Below are 13,410 nucleotides of genomic sequence, written 5' to 3'. Positions count from 1 at the left end.
CAGAAGTGACAGAACACTTCTTATGAATACATACGGTCTTAATATGCCCTAACAACATGAACACCAGGACACAGGATGGGAAAAGATATAGAAGAGAGAGACAAAGAAAGAAATTGCATTAGCTTTATGAATTCTCGTAGTGGAAAAATAGTCTCCTTCCCCATTATGTGCTCTTTAAGAATCTAATATTTGGATAACTAAGTAAAGAGCCCTTGCTCTTGAAAATATCTTTAAAAAACAAACAAACAAGAGGGCTTTGAATAAACTATAAATACAAAAGCATTTTTTTCTCAAAATTTAATTGAAGATTTCAAAAGGTCAAAAAAAGAAACAGCATGATATATTCTTGCCTACTTTGTTGTAAATTAATTGACCATATGTGCAGGAGCCTATTTATGGGCTCTCTAATCTGTTCCATTGATCTAGGTGTCTGTTTTTATGCCAATACCATACTGTTTTGGTTACTATAGCTTTGTAGTTTAGTTTGAAATCAGGGAGCATGATGCCTCCAGCTTTGCTCTTCTTTCTCAAGATTGCTTTGGCTATTGGTGTCTTTTGTGGTTTCATACAAATTTTAGGATTGCTTATTGCTGTGAAAAATATTGTTGGAATTTTGATAGGGATTGCATTGAATCTTTACATGGCTGTGGGTAATATGGACATTTTAATAATACTAATTCTTTCAATCTGTGAGCAAGGAATACGTTTCCATTTACTTTTGTCTTCAATTTCTTTCATCACTGTCGTGTAGTTTTTAGTGTATAGGTATTTCACTTTCTTGGTTAAATTTATTACTAAGTATTTTATTCTTTTTGATGCAACTGTAAATGGGATTGTTTTCTTAATTTCTCTTTCTGATAGTACATTGTTAGTGTATAGAAATGCAATAGATTTTTGTATATTGACTTTGTATCCTGCAACTTTATTGAATTCATTTATTAGTTCTAATAGTTTTTTGGTGGAGTTTTTAGGGTTTTCTATATGCAAAATCATGTCATCCACAAATAGTGACAGTTTTACTTTTTCCTTTCCAATTTGGATGACTTTTCTTTCTTTTTCTTGCTTAATTACTCTGACTAGGACTTGCAACACTATGTAAAATAAAAGTCGCAAAGTGGACATCCTTGTCTTGTTCCTGACCTTAGAGGAAAAGCTTTCAGCTTTTCACTATTGAGTATGATGTTAGCTGTGTACTTATCATATATGGCCCTGGTTATGCTGAGGTATGTTGCATCTATACTCACTTTGTTGAGAGTTTTTTTAATCATAAATGGATGTTGAATTTTGTCAAATGCTTTTTCTGCATTTATTGAGATGATCATATGATTTTTATCCTTCATTTTATTAATGTTGTATATCCTGTTGATTGATTTGTGGATATTGAAGCATCCTTGCATCCCTGGAATAAATCCCACTTAATGATAGTATACGATCCTCTTAATGTATTGTTGAATTCAGTTTGCTAATATTTTGTTGAGAATTCTTTCATCTGTGTTCATCAGGGATACTGGCCTGTAATTTTCTCTTCTTGTGGAAAAGGGAAGTTTCTTCAATAAATGGTGTTGGGAAAACTGGACAGCCACATGCAAAAGAATAAAACTAGGCTGTCTTACACCATACACAAAAATTAACTCAAAATGGATTAAAGACTTGAATATAAGATTTATAACCACAAAACTCCTAGAAGAAAACATAGGCAATAAGCTCCTTGACATCGATCTTGGCTATGATTTTTTGGATCTGACTCCCAAAATAAAGGCAATAAAAGCCAAAATAAACAAGTAGGACTACAACAAACTAAAAAGCTTATTCGCAGCAAAGGAAATCATTGACAAAATGAAAAGCCAATCTACTGAATGGGAGAAAATATTTGCAAATTATACATCTGATAAGGGGTTAATATCCAAAACATATAAAAACTCATACAATTCAATAGCCAAAAACCAAGCAAACTGATTTTAAAATGGGCAGAGGATCTGAAGGCACATTTTTTCCAAAGAAGATGGCCAACAGGCACATGAAAAGATGCTAATCATTTAATCATCAGGGAAATGCAAATCAAACCACACTGAGATATCACCTCACACCTGTTAGAATGGCTATTATCAAAAAGTCAAGAAATAGCAAGTGTTGGTGAGAATGTGGAAAAAAGGGATCCCTCGTGCACTCTTAGTGGGAATGCAGATTGGTACAGCCACTATGGAAAACGGTATGGAGGTTCCTCAAGAAATTAAAAACAGATCTACCATATGATCTAGCAATTCACTTCTGGGTATTTATCTGAAGAAAATGAAAATACTAATTCAAAAAGATATATGCACCCTCATGTTCATTGCAGCATTATTTACAATAGCCAAGATATGGGAACAACCTAAGTGTCCCTCAATGGATGAATGGATAAAGAAGTTATGATATCTATACAGTGGAATACTATTCAGCCATAAAAAGAATGGAATCTTGCCATTTGCAATAACCAAGATGGACATAGAGGGCATTATGTTAAGTGAATTATGCTAAGTGAAATAAGTCAGAGAAAGACACCATATGATCTCACATATATGTGGCATCTAAAAATGAAACAAACAAATAATTAAAAAAACAGATTAGTGGTTGCCAGAGGTGAGGGAGGTGGGTGAAATGGGCTAAGGGGGTCAAAAGGTACAAACTTCCAATTATAAAATAACAAGTCATAGGAATATTGTGTACAGCATGATGACTATAGTCAATAATACTGTACTGCATATTTGAAAGTTGCTAAAGGAATAAATCTTAAAAGTCCTCATCATAAGAAAAAAAATACTTGTAACTATGTATGGTGAGGGTTGGTAATTAGATTTATTGCAGGTGATCACTTCACAATGTATACAAATATTGAGTCATTATGTTGAACACCTGATACTAATATAGTGTTATATGTCAATTATACCTCAATTTAAAAAAAGAAAAAGAGCATGGACACAGATTAACAATAAAAGGTATTTATTAAACACCTATGTGCTATGCAATACTGGGTGTTCAAAATTAGGATAAGACATGGTCTCTGGACTCATATTGCTAAGAATCACTAAGAAAAAAGCAATTATTCTCTATAGTACTAGTGATGATTCTAATACTTGTCAATAGCGATGATCCTCTAACAAAGAGCTCTCAGAGGAAGAAAGGGGCCTTTTAGCTTATTCCCTCCACACTGAAGCTTCTTTTCTCCCTGGAGCCCACTTGCATGAAGATGGGATCCTTTCCTTTTCCCTACAAAATACCAAAACACACCTGGATGGGTCTTCAGTGTTTCACCAGGGCAGCAGGAGAAAGAAGGAAGCTCAGAAAAACTCCAGGAAGGCTAAGACAATGCAGGATCTGTCCTTGGTCCTGACCACACTTTTCATAAGTTTGGGGTTTGGAAAAAAGAGACATAATGGGCTAAAATGGGACCAAAAAAGCAATTAAAAAAAAAATATAGACCCAAAAATGCCTAGGATTTTTTGCGACCCATATATCCAGAAACGTTTTTGCCTGCATGGGACATGGAGAGAGCATCTGATGATTCTAGAATTTCTCCAGGTTAAACTAGGTGATAAGGACTCCTGCACATTTGTACAGTGTTTAATTTCCTTTGACTTCATCACTATGACATCCTTTCCTTATTTTTCCTCTCTCTCTCTCTCTCTCTGTCACATTCTCCTTGCCTTTTCCCCCACTCCCCCCAACACTTTTAATAAGGAAACTTGGACTATCTATATTTTACTTTCATAAAATCCATGACCCCATTCCAAACAAAACATCTAGCTCTACATTAGTTAGCCTTGCTCATTAGAAACTAAAATTATTCCAAGAATTTGGTGGTTTCCTTTTTGCAAATTACTAGATGGTTGTGATTTACTACTAAAACTCTGTATCAGAACATCTTCATGGGACATTAGAAGTACACACAACCTTCTTCATTAGAAAAAGGATAGTGTGAGTTTTACACATTATCCTGGATGGTAGAAGCTCTTTGTCAATCTGCCTTGGACTGTTAGCCACAACCATGGGATCCCTAAAAAAGCTGCTTCAGTGTAATGCACTAGAAAGAGCATGGGAGTTTGAATCAGGCCCATGTTTTTATCCAAGCTTACTAGTCACTATCTATGTGATGTATTACTAGATTACTCTTAATTTTATAATCTGAAAGTTAAAACTATACTATTTACAGATTTGAGATGGAATTAGCCTAGTGTTTGGCACCTGTAAGATGCTCAATAAGCATTAGGTATTATTACAAGCAGGAATATATTGGCTCATACTATATGTAATTTTTTTGGCCCTTCTTGTAGCTCGTCACTTTCCCTATTCCACTCTAGAATCCATAGGGTGGATTCAAGCATTAGAGCTACGTTTAAAAAGCTACATCAACTACAATAGGAAGAGCTGATAAAGCGAGTGCCATTTTCAGTATTTTTATATTTAGCTTATAGTGATTACATGCAGTAATGACCCCAATTTGTTCATATCTCCATGTATCCAGGCCTTTTGAAATACTCTCCCATGATGACACTGAGATTAGACATAGGACTTGTTTTGGCTGAGGGAAGAGTTGTAAAAATACTGAACAAAGAGGCTTAAAAAGCATTTGCTCATTGGGTTTTTCCCTCTGCACTCTTCAAACCCTGAGCCCATGTCAACAAGCACAGGCTAGTCTGCTGAATGATAAGAAACATGTGATACAGTTGTCTCCATTGCCCCAGTTGGAAGCCAGACAGCATCCAGAAGCAAAGTTGCCAGAAGCTGACCAAAGATGCATAAGTGAGCCCAGCTGAGAACAAAAGAAATACCCAGCTGAGCCTGATCCAACTTGTTCACCTACAGAATCATCACTAAATAAATGGTAGTTGCTTTGTGCTACTAATGGAGTGGTTTGTTATACAGCAAATGCTAACTGATACATATTTTCTCTCCAAGGAGACAGTATGGTAGAGTAAAATATGGTCTGGACCAGGAGCCTGAAGAAGTGCTTTTAGTTCCATTTCTGCTATCTGATCATCATAGGACCTTGGGAAGGTCAGTTATTCTCTTTTATTTTAGTCTATTATCTATAAAATGGAAATGGTAATACCTGTCTATTTCACAAGTAGGCTGTGGGAAACAAATTATGTAATATACGTGAAAATGCTTTATCAGAAAGTACTATACCAATGTAAGTAATGTCAATTTTATGCTTTTCATATTTAAAATTGTTTCTGAAAAATAACAGAGACTTTATAAAATAATACTCCAAGATAAGTCAATATGATAATTGTTCTTCAAGCAGTTATAAAAGATGGATGGTGTTCCTTAGAGGGATTTCTGTGTGGTCTGGGAGGAAGGGGTTTGCTGGAAGGAAGTCATAAGTACTGGGTTGGCCAAAAGGTTCGTTCGGTTTTTTTCCGTAAGATGGCTCTAGTAGCACTTAGTTGTCTTTAACTTCATTCAAAACAATTTTGTTAGATTGTATGTGACAGCTGTCATACCAGCGTGCACTTAAAAAAAAGCTTATCAAAATTGGTGAATTTTTGTGTAGCCATTTTATTATTGAAGATGGAAGAAAAAAAGCAACACTTTTGGCATATTATGCTTTATTTTTTCAAGAAAGGTAAAAAGGCAACTGAAACACAAAAAAAGATTTGTGCAGTGTATGGAGAAGGTGCTGTGACTGATCAAGCATGTCAAAAGTGGTCTGCAAAGTTTTGTGCTAGAGATTTCTCGCTGGACAGTGCTCCATGGTCGGGTAGACCAGTTGAAGTTGATAGCAATCAAATAGAGAAATTAATTGAGAACAATCAACGTTATACCACACGGGAGATAGCTGACATAATCAAAATATCCAGAGCATTGAAAATCATTTGCACCAGCTTGGTTATGTTCATCGCTTTGATGTTTGGGTTCCACATAAGTTAAGAGAAAAAAACCTTCCTGACCATATTTCTGCATGCGATTCACTACTGGAATGCAATGAAAACGTTCTGTTTTTAAAACAAATTGTGACGGGTAATGAAAAGTGGATACTGTACAATAATGTGGAATGGAAGAGATTGTGGGGGAAGTGAAATGAACCACCACCAATCACACCAAAGGCAGGTCTTCATCCAAAGAAGGTGATGTTGTGTACATGGTGGGATTGGAAGGGAGTCCTCTATTATGAGCTCCTTAAGGAAAACCAAACCATTAATTCCAACAAGTACTGCATCCAATTAGACCAACTGAAAGCAGCACTTGACGAAAAGCATCCAGAATAAGTCAACAGAAAACACATAATCTTCCATCAGGATAATGCAAGACCGTATGTTTCTTTGATGACCAGGCAAAAACTGTTACAGCTTGGCTGGGAAGTTCTGATTCACCGCTGTATTCACCAGACATTGCATCTTTGGATTTCCATTTATTTCAGTCTTTACAAAATTCTCTTAATGGAAAAATTGCAATTCCCTGGAAGACTGTAAAAGGCACCTGGAACAGTTCTTTGCTCAAAAAGATAAAAAGTTTTGGGAAGATGGAATTACGAAGTTGCCTGAAAAATGGCAGAAGGCAGTGGAACAAAAGGGTGAATACGTTGTTCAATAAAGTTCTTGGTGAAAATGAAAAATGTGTCTTTTATTTTTACTTAAAAACTGAAGGCACTTTTTGGCCAACCCAATATTAAACTTATGAGGGGTTGCAGTGAAATGTTTTACTAATAATCAGAGCAAGAAAAATCCAGATCTTTAGAGAAACTCATTATTGCTAGTAAATGACATTAGCATACATTGTAGATTTTGTGAAGTCTGGAGTTGAAAAAATTAGGTTTTTAAATGTTAACAGTTTTTAACATTCTCATACCCCTAGATATAAAAGTATCTTGTTCTGAACTACCAGCTTTAAGAATGTCAATTCCTGTCCATACATTTTTTTCACTTTTAAATCCAAATACCTTCTATCTAAATCAGTGTTATCTTGCATATGATTTTATCATTAACATCACAAAACACAATCCTTCAGTATCTATTTGTGCCAGGCTTTAAAACCAACCTGCATTTTTTTTTTAACATCTTTATTGGAGTATAATTGCTTTACAATGGTGTGTTAGTTTCTGCTGTATCACAAAGTGAATCAGCTATGCGTATACACATATCCCCATTTCCCTTCCCTCTTGCGTCTCCCTCCTACCCTCCCTATCCCACCCCTCTAGGTGGTCACAAAGCACCGAGCTGATATCCCTGCGCTATGCGGCTGCTTCCCACTAGCTACCTACTTTACATTTGGTAGTGTATATATGTCCATGCCACTCTCTCACTTCGTCCCAGCTTTCCCTTCCCCCTCCCCGTGTCCTCAAGTCCATCCTCTATGTCTGCGTCTTTATTCCTGTCCTGCCCCTAGGTTCTTCAGAACCTTTTTTTTTTCTTTTTTTTTTTGATTCCATATATATGTGTTAGCATGCGGTATTTGTTTTTCTCTTTCTGACTTACTTCACTCTGTAGGACAGACTCTAGGTCCATCCACCTCACTACAAATAACTCAGTTTCATTTCTTTTTATGGCTGAGTAATATTCCATTGTATATATGTGTCACATCTTCTTTATCCATTCATCTGTCCATGGACACTTAGGTTGCTTCCATGTCCTGGCTATTGTAAAGAGAGCTGCAATGAACATTGTGGTACATGACTCTTTTTGAATTATGGTTTTCTCAGGGTGTATGCCCAGTAGTGGGATTGCTGGGTCGTATGGTAGTTCTATTTTTAGTTTTTTAAGGAACCTCCATACAGTTCTCCATAGTGGCTGTATCAATTTACATTCCCACCAACAGTGCAAGAGGGTTGCCTTTTCTCCACACCCTCTCCAGCACTTATTGTTTGTAGATATTTTGATGATGGCCATTCTGACTGGTGTGAGGTGATACCTTATTGTAGTTTTGATTTGCATTTCTCTAATGATTAGTGATGTTGAGCACTCTTTCATGTGTTTGTTGGCAATCTGTATATCTTCTTTGGAGAAATGTCTATTTAGGTCTTCTGCCCATTTTTGGATTGAGTTGTTTGTTTTTTTGATATTGAGCTGCATGAGCTGCCTGTACATTTTGGAGATTAATCCTTTGTCAGTTGCTTCATTTGCAAATATTTTCTCCCATTCTGAGGGCTGTCTTTTCGTCTTGTTTATGGTTTCCTTTGCTGTGCAAAAGCTTTGAAGTTTCATTAGGTCCCATTTGTTTATTTTTGTTTTTATTTCCATTTCTCTAGGAGGTGGGTCAAAAGGATCTTGCTGTGATATATGTCATAGAGTGTTCTGCCTATGTTTTCCTCTAAGAGTTTTATAGTGTCTGGCCTTACATTTAGGTCTTTAATCCATTTTGAGTTTATTTTTGTGTATGGTGTTCGGGAGTGTTCTAATTCCATTCTTTTACATGTAGCTGTCCAGTTTTTCCAGCACCACTTATTGAAGAGGCTGTCTTTTCTCCATTGTGTGTTCTTGCCTCCTTTATCAAAGATAAGGTGACCATATGTGCGTGGGTTTATCTCTGGGCTTTCTACCCTGTTTCATTGATTTATATTTCTATTTTTGTGCCAGTACCATACTGTCTTGATTACTGTAGCTTTGTAGTATAGTCTGAAGTCCAGGAGCCTGATTCCTCCAGCTCCGTTTTTCTTTCTCAAGATTGCTTTGGCTATTTGGGGTCTTTTGTGTTTCCATATAAATTGTGAAATTTTTTGTTCTAGTTCTGTGAAAAGTGCGATTGGTAATTTGATAGGGATTGCATTGAATCTGTAGATTGCTTTGGGTAGTATAGTCATTTTCATAATGTTGATTCTTCCAATCCAGGAACATGGTATATCTCTCCATCTGTTTGTATCATCTTTAATTTCTTTCATCAGTGTCTTATAGTTTTCTGCATACAGGTCTTTTGTCTCCCTAGGTAGGTTTATTCCTAGGTATTTTATTCTTTTTGTTGCCATGGGAAATTGGAGTGTTTCCTTACTCTTTCAGATTTTTCATCATTAGTGTATAGGAATGAAAGAGATTTCTGGGCATTAATTTTGTATCCTGCTACTTTACCAAATTCATTGATTAGCTCTAGTAGTTTTCTGGTAGCATCTTTAGGATTCTCTATGTATAGTATCATGTCATCTGCAAACAGTGACAGCTTTACTTCTTCTTTTCCGATTTGGATTCCTTTTATTTCTTTTCCTTCTCTGATTGTTGTGGCTAAAACTTCCAAAACTATGTTGAATAACAGTGGTGAGAGTGGGCAACCTTGTGTTGGTCCTGATCTTAGTGGAAATGGTTTCATTTTTTTACCATTGAGAATGATGTTGGCTGTGGGTTTGTCATATATAGCCTTTATTATGTTGAGGTAAGTTCCCTCTATGCCTACTCTCTGGAGGGTTTTTATCATAAATGGGTGTTGAATTTTGTCAAAAGAAGAGCAACCTACATTTTAATCATAAGTATTCAGAATGGTTATTTTGAAAATCTATAATTTACTGAAAGGTAAATGACATAATTTTTCCTAATAAGTATCTTATATCACATTGCATAAAATGAACTTTAGGGGGAAAGTCCTGCAAGGAAGGCTGGGAAGGCTGAGACTATCTTCATTTTATGAATGAGGAAACTGAGGCTCAGGAGGTTAAACTTGTCTAAGGACATCCTCTACTGAGTGGCAAAGTCAGCTAACTCCCAATCCAGTGTGCTTTTCCCACAATGCTCCACTGTGTCTAAGGTAAAGGATTTTATAGTGAATGTTGATGCTCTGAAGGTCTCAATTATTTAGGGACTGATTATTCAATTTGTAGATTTTTTTTCTATCTCTACTTCTTCTCCTTCCTCTTGCTCTGGGATAACCACTAAATGGAATACCACTTTTTAGGTGCTCTGGTAAAGGTTTGGCATGTCAAAGAGGTAAAACACTAATGGTCAAAATGAGGTTTGTAGAGACAATTTCATTCTTCCTTTTCCTCACTCTCTTGCATGGCTCTGAATAATCAAAGTTAGCTATTCACAAGGTTTCTATGAAATGGGTTTTTCTTCTGTCCAAAATGTTTAGAAGAGGTTAGCAAGGTGGCTGTAAAGGCAAAGACTGGAAAATAATTGAGCCAATTACATTTTACAAGCAAAAGAAGCCTTACTTTTTCACATGAAGATTAAACAAACAAAAGACCTTTTCTACTCAGAAGCTAATGAAGGTGGGCTTGGGCTTTTCACTTCCATTTAAACACGGCAAATTATATAAAGTAGAGTGAATGATTCAAAATATTAAGATTTTATAGCAATACCATTTCTTAGGAGGTGCAAGATGTACCTGAATTTTCTTTCTTTGAGCCTGGGGTTTTAAGAGTCCCAGGCAGGGACTGGGCCATCCAGATCATCCCATCAATTGATGCTCTCATTGAAGTGCAGTGGAAGATGCCTGCATTCAATGATCATTCAGTGTGACACATGACAGTATCCCTGGGGGAGCGCACTTCAGAAAAATCATTTAAGTTGGAATATTGAAATATCCTATTCTTTTGCAAACTACAGTATATTTTAAAAAAGAAATCTCATCCAAAATGATTAACACTTCCTACTGTTGAGGAAAAAAGCCTGCCCTTTCAGACTAACAGCTGTGAATCATTAGCTCTCCAGTGATGAGATGTGTTTGATGAGTATTTTTCTTTCTAATTAAGAGATGAGATTCTCTATTTGACTGTCTCTTCAGAAAGAAGTGAAGAAAAAATTCTCTGCCTACATGGAAAGGCCATCTCCTACAAAACAATTAATTATTTCACGGCTCTTTTAGAAAATCCCTTTCCTCCCTAATTTCAATTCATTTTTTTTTCTTAAACTTAACACATTCACGGCCTTCACAGTATTAACCCATTTTTCACCCAACCTTCACCCTCTGTTTACCTGTTTGTTTCATCATTCAAAAATGTCTATATCAGATGAAATAAAATGAGGAAATATAACAAAAGTAAGTACATGCTTATGCTAACAGCATTTGATGTGAGAATATTCACTGATGTGAGAGAGGCCTCAAATTAGAAAGATAATAAATACATAGTGTTTGCCTTTTGAGGAATTAAGCAATGCTTAAAAAAAAAACAACTTTTAAGGGGCCTAGCAACATATAAAAACTGGTTATGGTAATTAATCCCTAAAAGGAAACTATTTTACCTCTACCATTAAGACTGGCCCTAGGGCTTCCCTTGTGGCGCAGTGGTTGAGAATCTGCCTGCCAATGCAGGGGACACGGGTTCAAGCCCTGGTCTGGGAAGATCCCACATGCCGCGGAGCAACTAGGCCCGTGAGCCACAATTACTGAGCCTGCGCGTCTGGAGCCTGTGCTCCACAACAAGAGAGGCCGCGATAGTGAGAGGCCCGCGCACTGCGATGGAAGTGGCCCCCGCTTGCCGCAATTAGAGAAAGCCCTCGCACAGAAACGAAGACCCAACACAGCCATAAATAAATAAATTAAAAAAAAAAAAAAGACTGGCCCTAAAGAAGAAAACTAGTGGAACCTAAAATATATGTCTTTTCTTTTTTTGAAAAAGCCATCATCCAGGTTAAAAAATTCCTGAATTAAAAACATGATTGGATAGAACAGTTAAGAAGCAAATGAAAGCACTGTTTGCAAATCAGTCCCATCAACTGCCTCCTTAGATCCTTTTTGGCACAAGGAAAGAAAGAAGGGGAGTAAGGGAAAAGGGTCAACTTTCAAACATCTGGGTGCTGTGCTGCCACTTCCCTCCCCGAGGGTGCATCTGGAAACATGTGGGGATGTTTTTAGTTATCACAATGACTCAAGTGGGAAAGGGGTGATACCAGCATTTACTGGGTGGAGCATGGGTGTGAAACACCCTGAAATATGCGGAACAGTTCCACCCAGTGAAAAATCTCCCTGTCCCACATGCTAACAGTACTCCTCTTTGAGAAACATTGTCAATTCTCACATAGACACTAGGATATTCCACAACTAACTTAGAAAAGAAGAAACAGTAGGTACATACATATACAAATGTGCACAGAAGGCTAGATATATTTCCTAGATGATGGCATGAGAGTAGCAGAGAAAAAAAATTGCACTCACTCATATGTATTTGCACTAGATTCTTTCTCCCCATTAACACTCAATATTTCTTAAATATATGTCTAAAGAAGAGCTGGAGGTGAACCCATTCTGCCCACTTACTCTCCCTTGGATTAAGTTAGGCTCCATGCATCATCAGGGACTTCAGAACTTCATCTTCTGGGAAGGGGGTGGTTTTGCCTTGATTTAAATAGCCAGATGGTGTCACCACCTGTTCTAAGGTCTTTATTTCTGGTTGATTCCACTAGAGCTTTTGGTACCACCTACGTGAACAGGAGAGAGAAGATAGGCAATGTGAACCTGATTAATTCCCAGCCTAACAATAGCCTTTTTAAGGTGGTTTTAAAGTATGACACGTTACTCTCTTGAAGAGAGGCTTTGCTTTGTTTGGACAATTTTCTAAAATAAACAGTGGTAAGGAATTGGTCACAACCTTAGACCTGCTGGATTGCTCCACCTTGTTTAGCTGTTTCCTATGGTCTTGCTGAAATGACCCAGAGAACTTTATCATGCTTATATGCATGCATATATACAGTGGCTTTTCTCCCTCTTTCAATCAGAATGAGAACTGAGATGATTCCCTCTATTGCTTTCTTTTTGAGTAGTTACAACCAAATACCAGACTGAAGAGACTTGTGCTGTGTGTGTGTGTGTTTTATGTGTTTAGAGCAAAAAAGTCAAAGTGCACTCTCTACCAAATGATCACTTATATTGATTAGGCAAAATGCAAAATACGTTAAGAGAAACATCTCTCTCTGTTGTTCTGGTGACAGAATGAGGTATATGGTTGGTTAGGAGTAGAAAAAAAATGATAAATTGGTTGATTTATTGGCAAAGCTTTGAATTGAATGCATATACTATAACTTAGTTCATATATTTACTGAAGGTGTTAAAAAAATCATTGTTTGTTCAGATTTACGTAGACCACTTATAAATACACACCAGGAGGTTCTGATTCTTTACTTTGTGAAACCGTACGCAGGGTTTTTGAAACTGCTACCTGAACCTTAAAGTCTACCATCTTAGAACATCCAGGCCTTTTTGAAAAGCATAGCTTGACTTCATCTATTAAAGAAGCAAGCATGACAACTAGATAGGACTCATTTGAAGCTGTCTTACAAATGACTCACAGAAATACCTACTGAAGAATCTCCACAACAAAATGGACCAAAACAACCTCAAAGATGGTGCTATCAACTAGTCATAGCATAATGCACCCTACTCTCCTTGATGGAGATATTATATCAATAGAACCTTCAAGCCAGAAGGCTTGGGAAATTATTTATTTATTTAGATTTTTTTTTCATTTTCAGCTTACAAGTTGTACCACTATTTGGTGTCATTTTTATCAAAGTC

The 13,410-nt window shown here is 36.7% G+C and overlaps 1 protein-coding gene across 17 annotated transcripts in view; it reads right to left on the bottom strand.

The window, feature by feature from the left end:
* The window catches only part of MCTP1 (multiple C2 and transmembrane domain containing 1), a gene marked incomplete at its 3' end in the record, with an annotated part of 550,519 nt that overhangs the window by 97,906 nt on the left and 439,203 nt on the right, over positions 1 to 13,410 (bottom strand). The window contains exon 19 of one of the 17 annotated variants that reach the window (XM_082458040.1): positions 12,159 to 12,317. The exons of the other annotated variants lie outside the window; for them this stretch is intronic. Within the exon in view, the coding sequence (XP_082314166.1) occupies positions 12,207 to 12,317 (111 nt within the window). Of the gene's footprint in view, positions 1 to 12,158; positions 12,318 to 13,410 lie in introns of those variants that run through there. 17 annotated transcript variants of the gene reach the window in all.

Source organism: Balaenoptera physalus (genome assembly GCF_965194825.1).
Source record: "Balaenoptera physalus genome assembly, chromosome: 3".
Classification (NCBI taxonomy): Eukaryota; Metazoa; Chordata; class Mammalia; order Artiodactyla; family Balaenopteridae; genus Balaenoptera; species Balaenoptera physalus.
The sequence above is the reverse complement of the archived record's forward strand: the minus strand, read 5'-3'. Positions and strand labels throughout refer to the sequence as shown.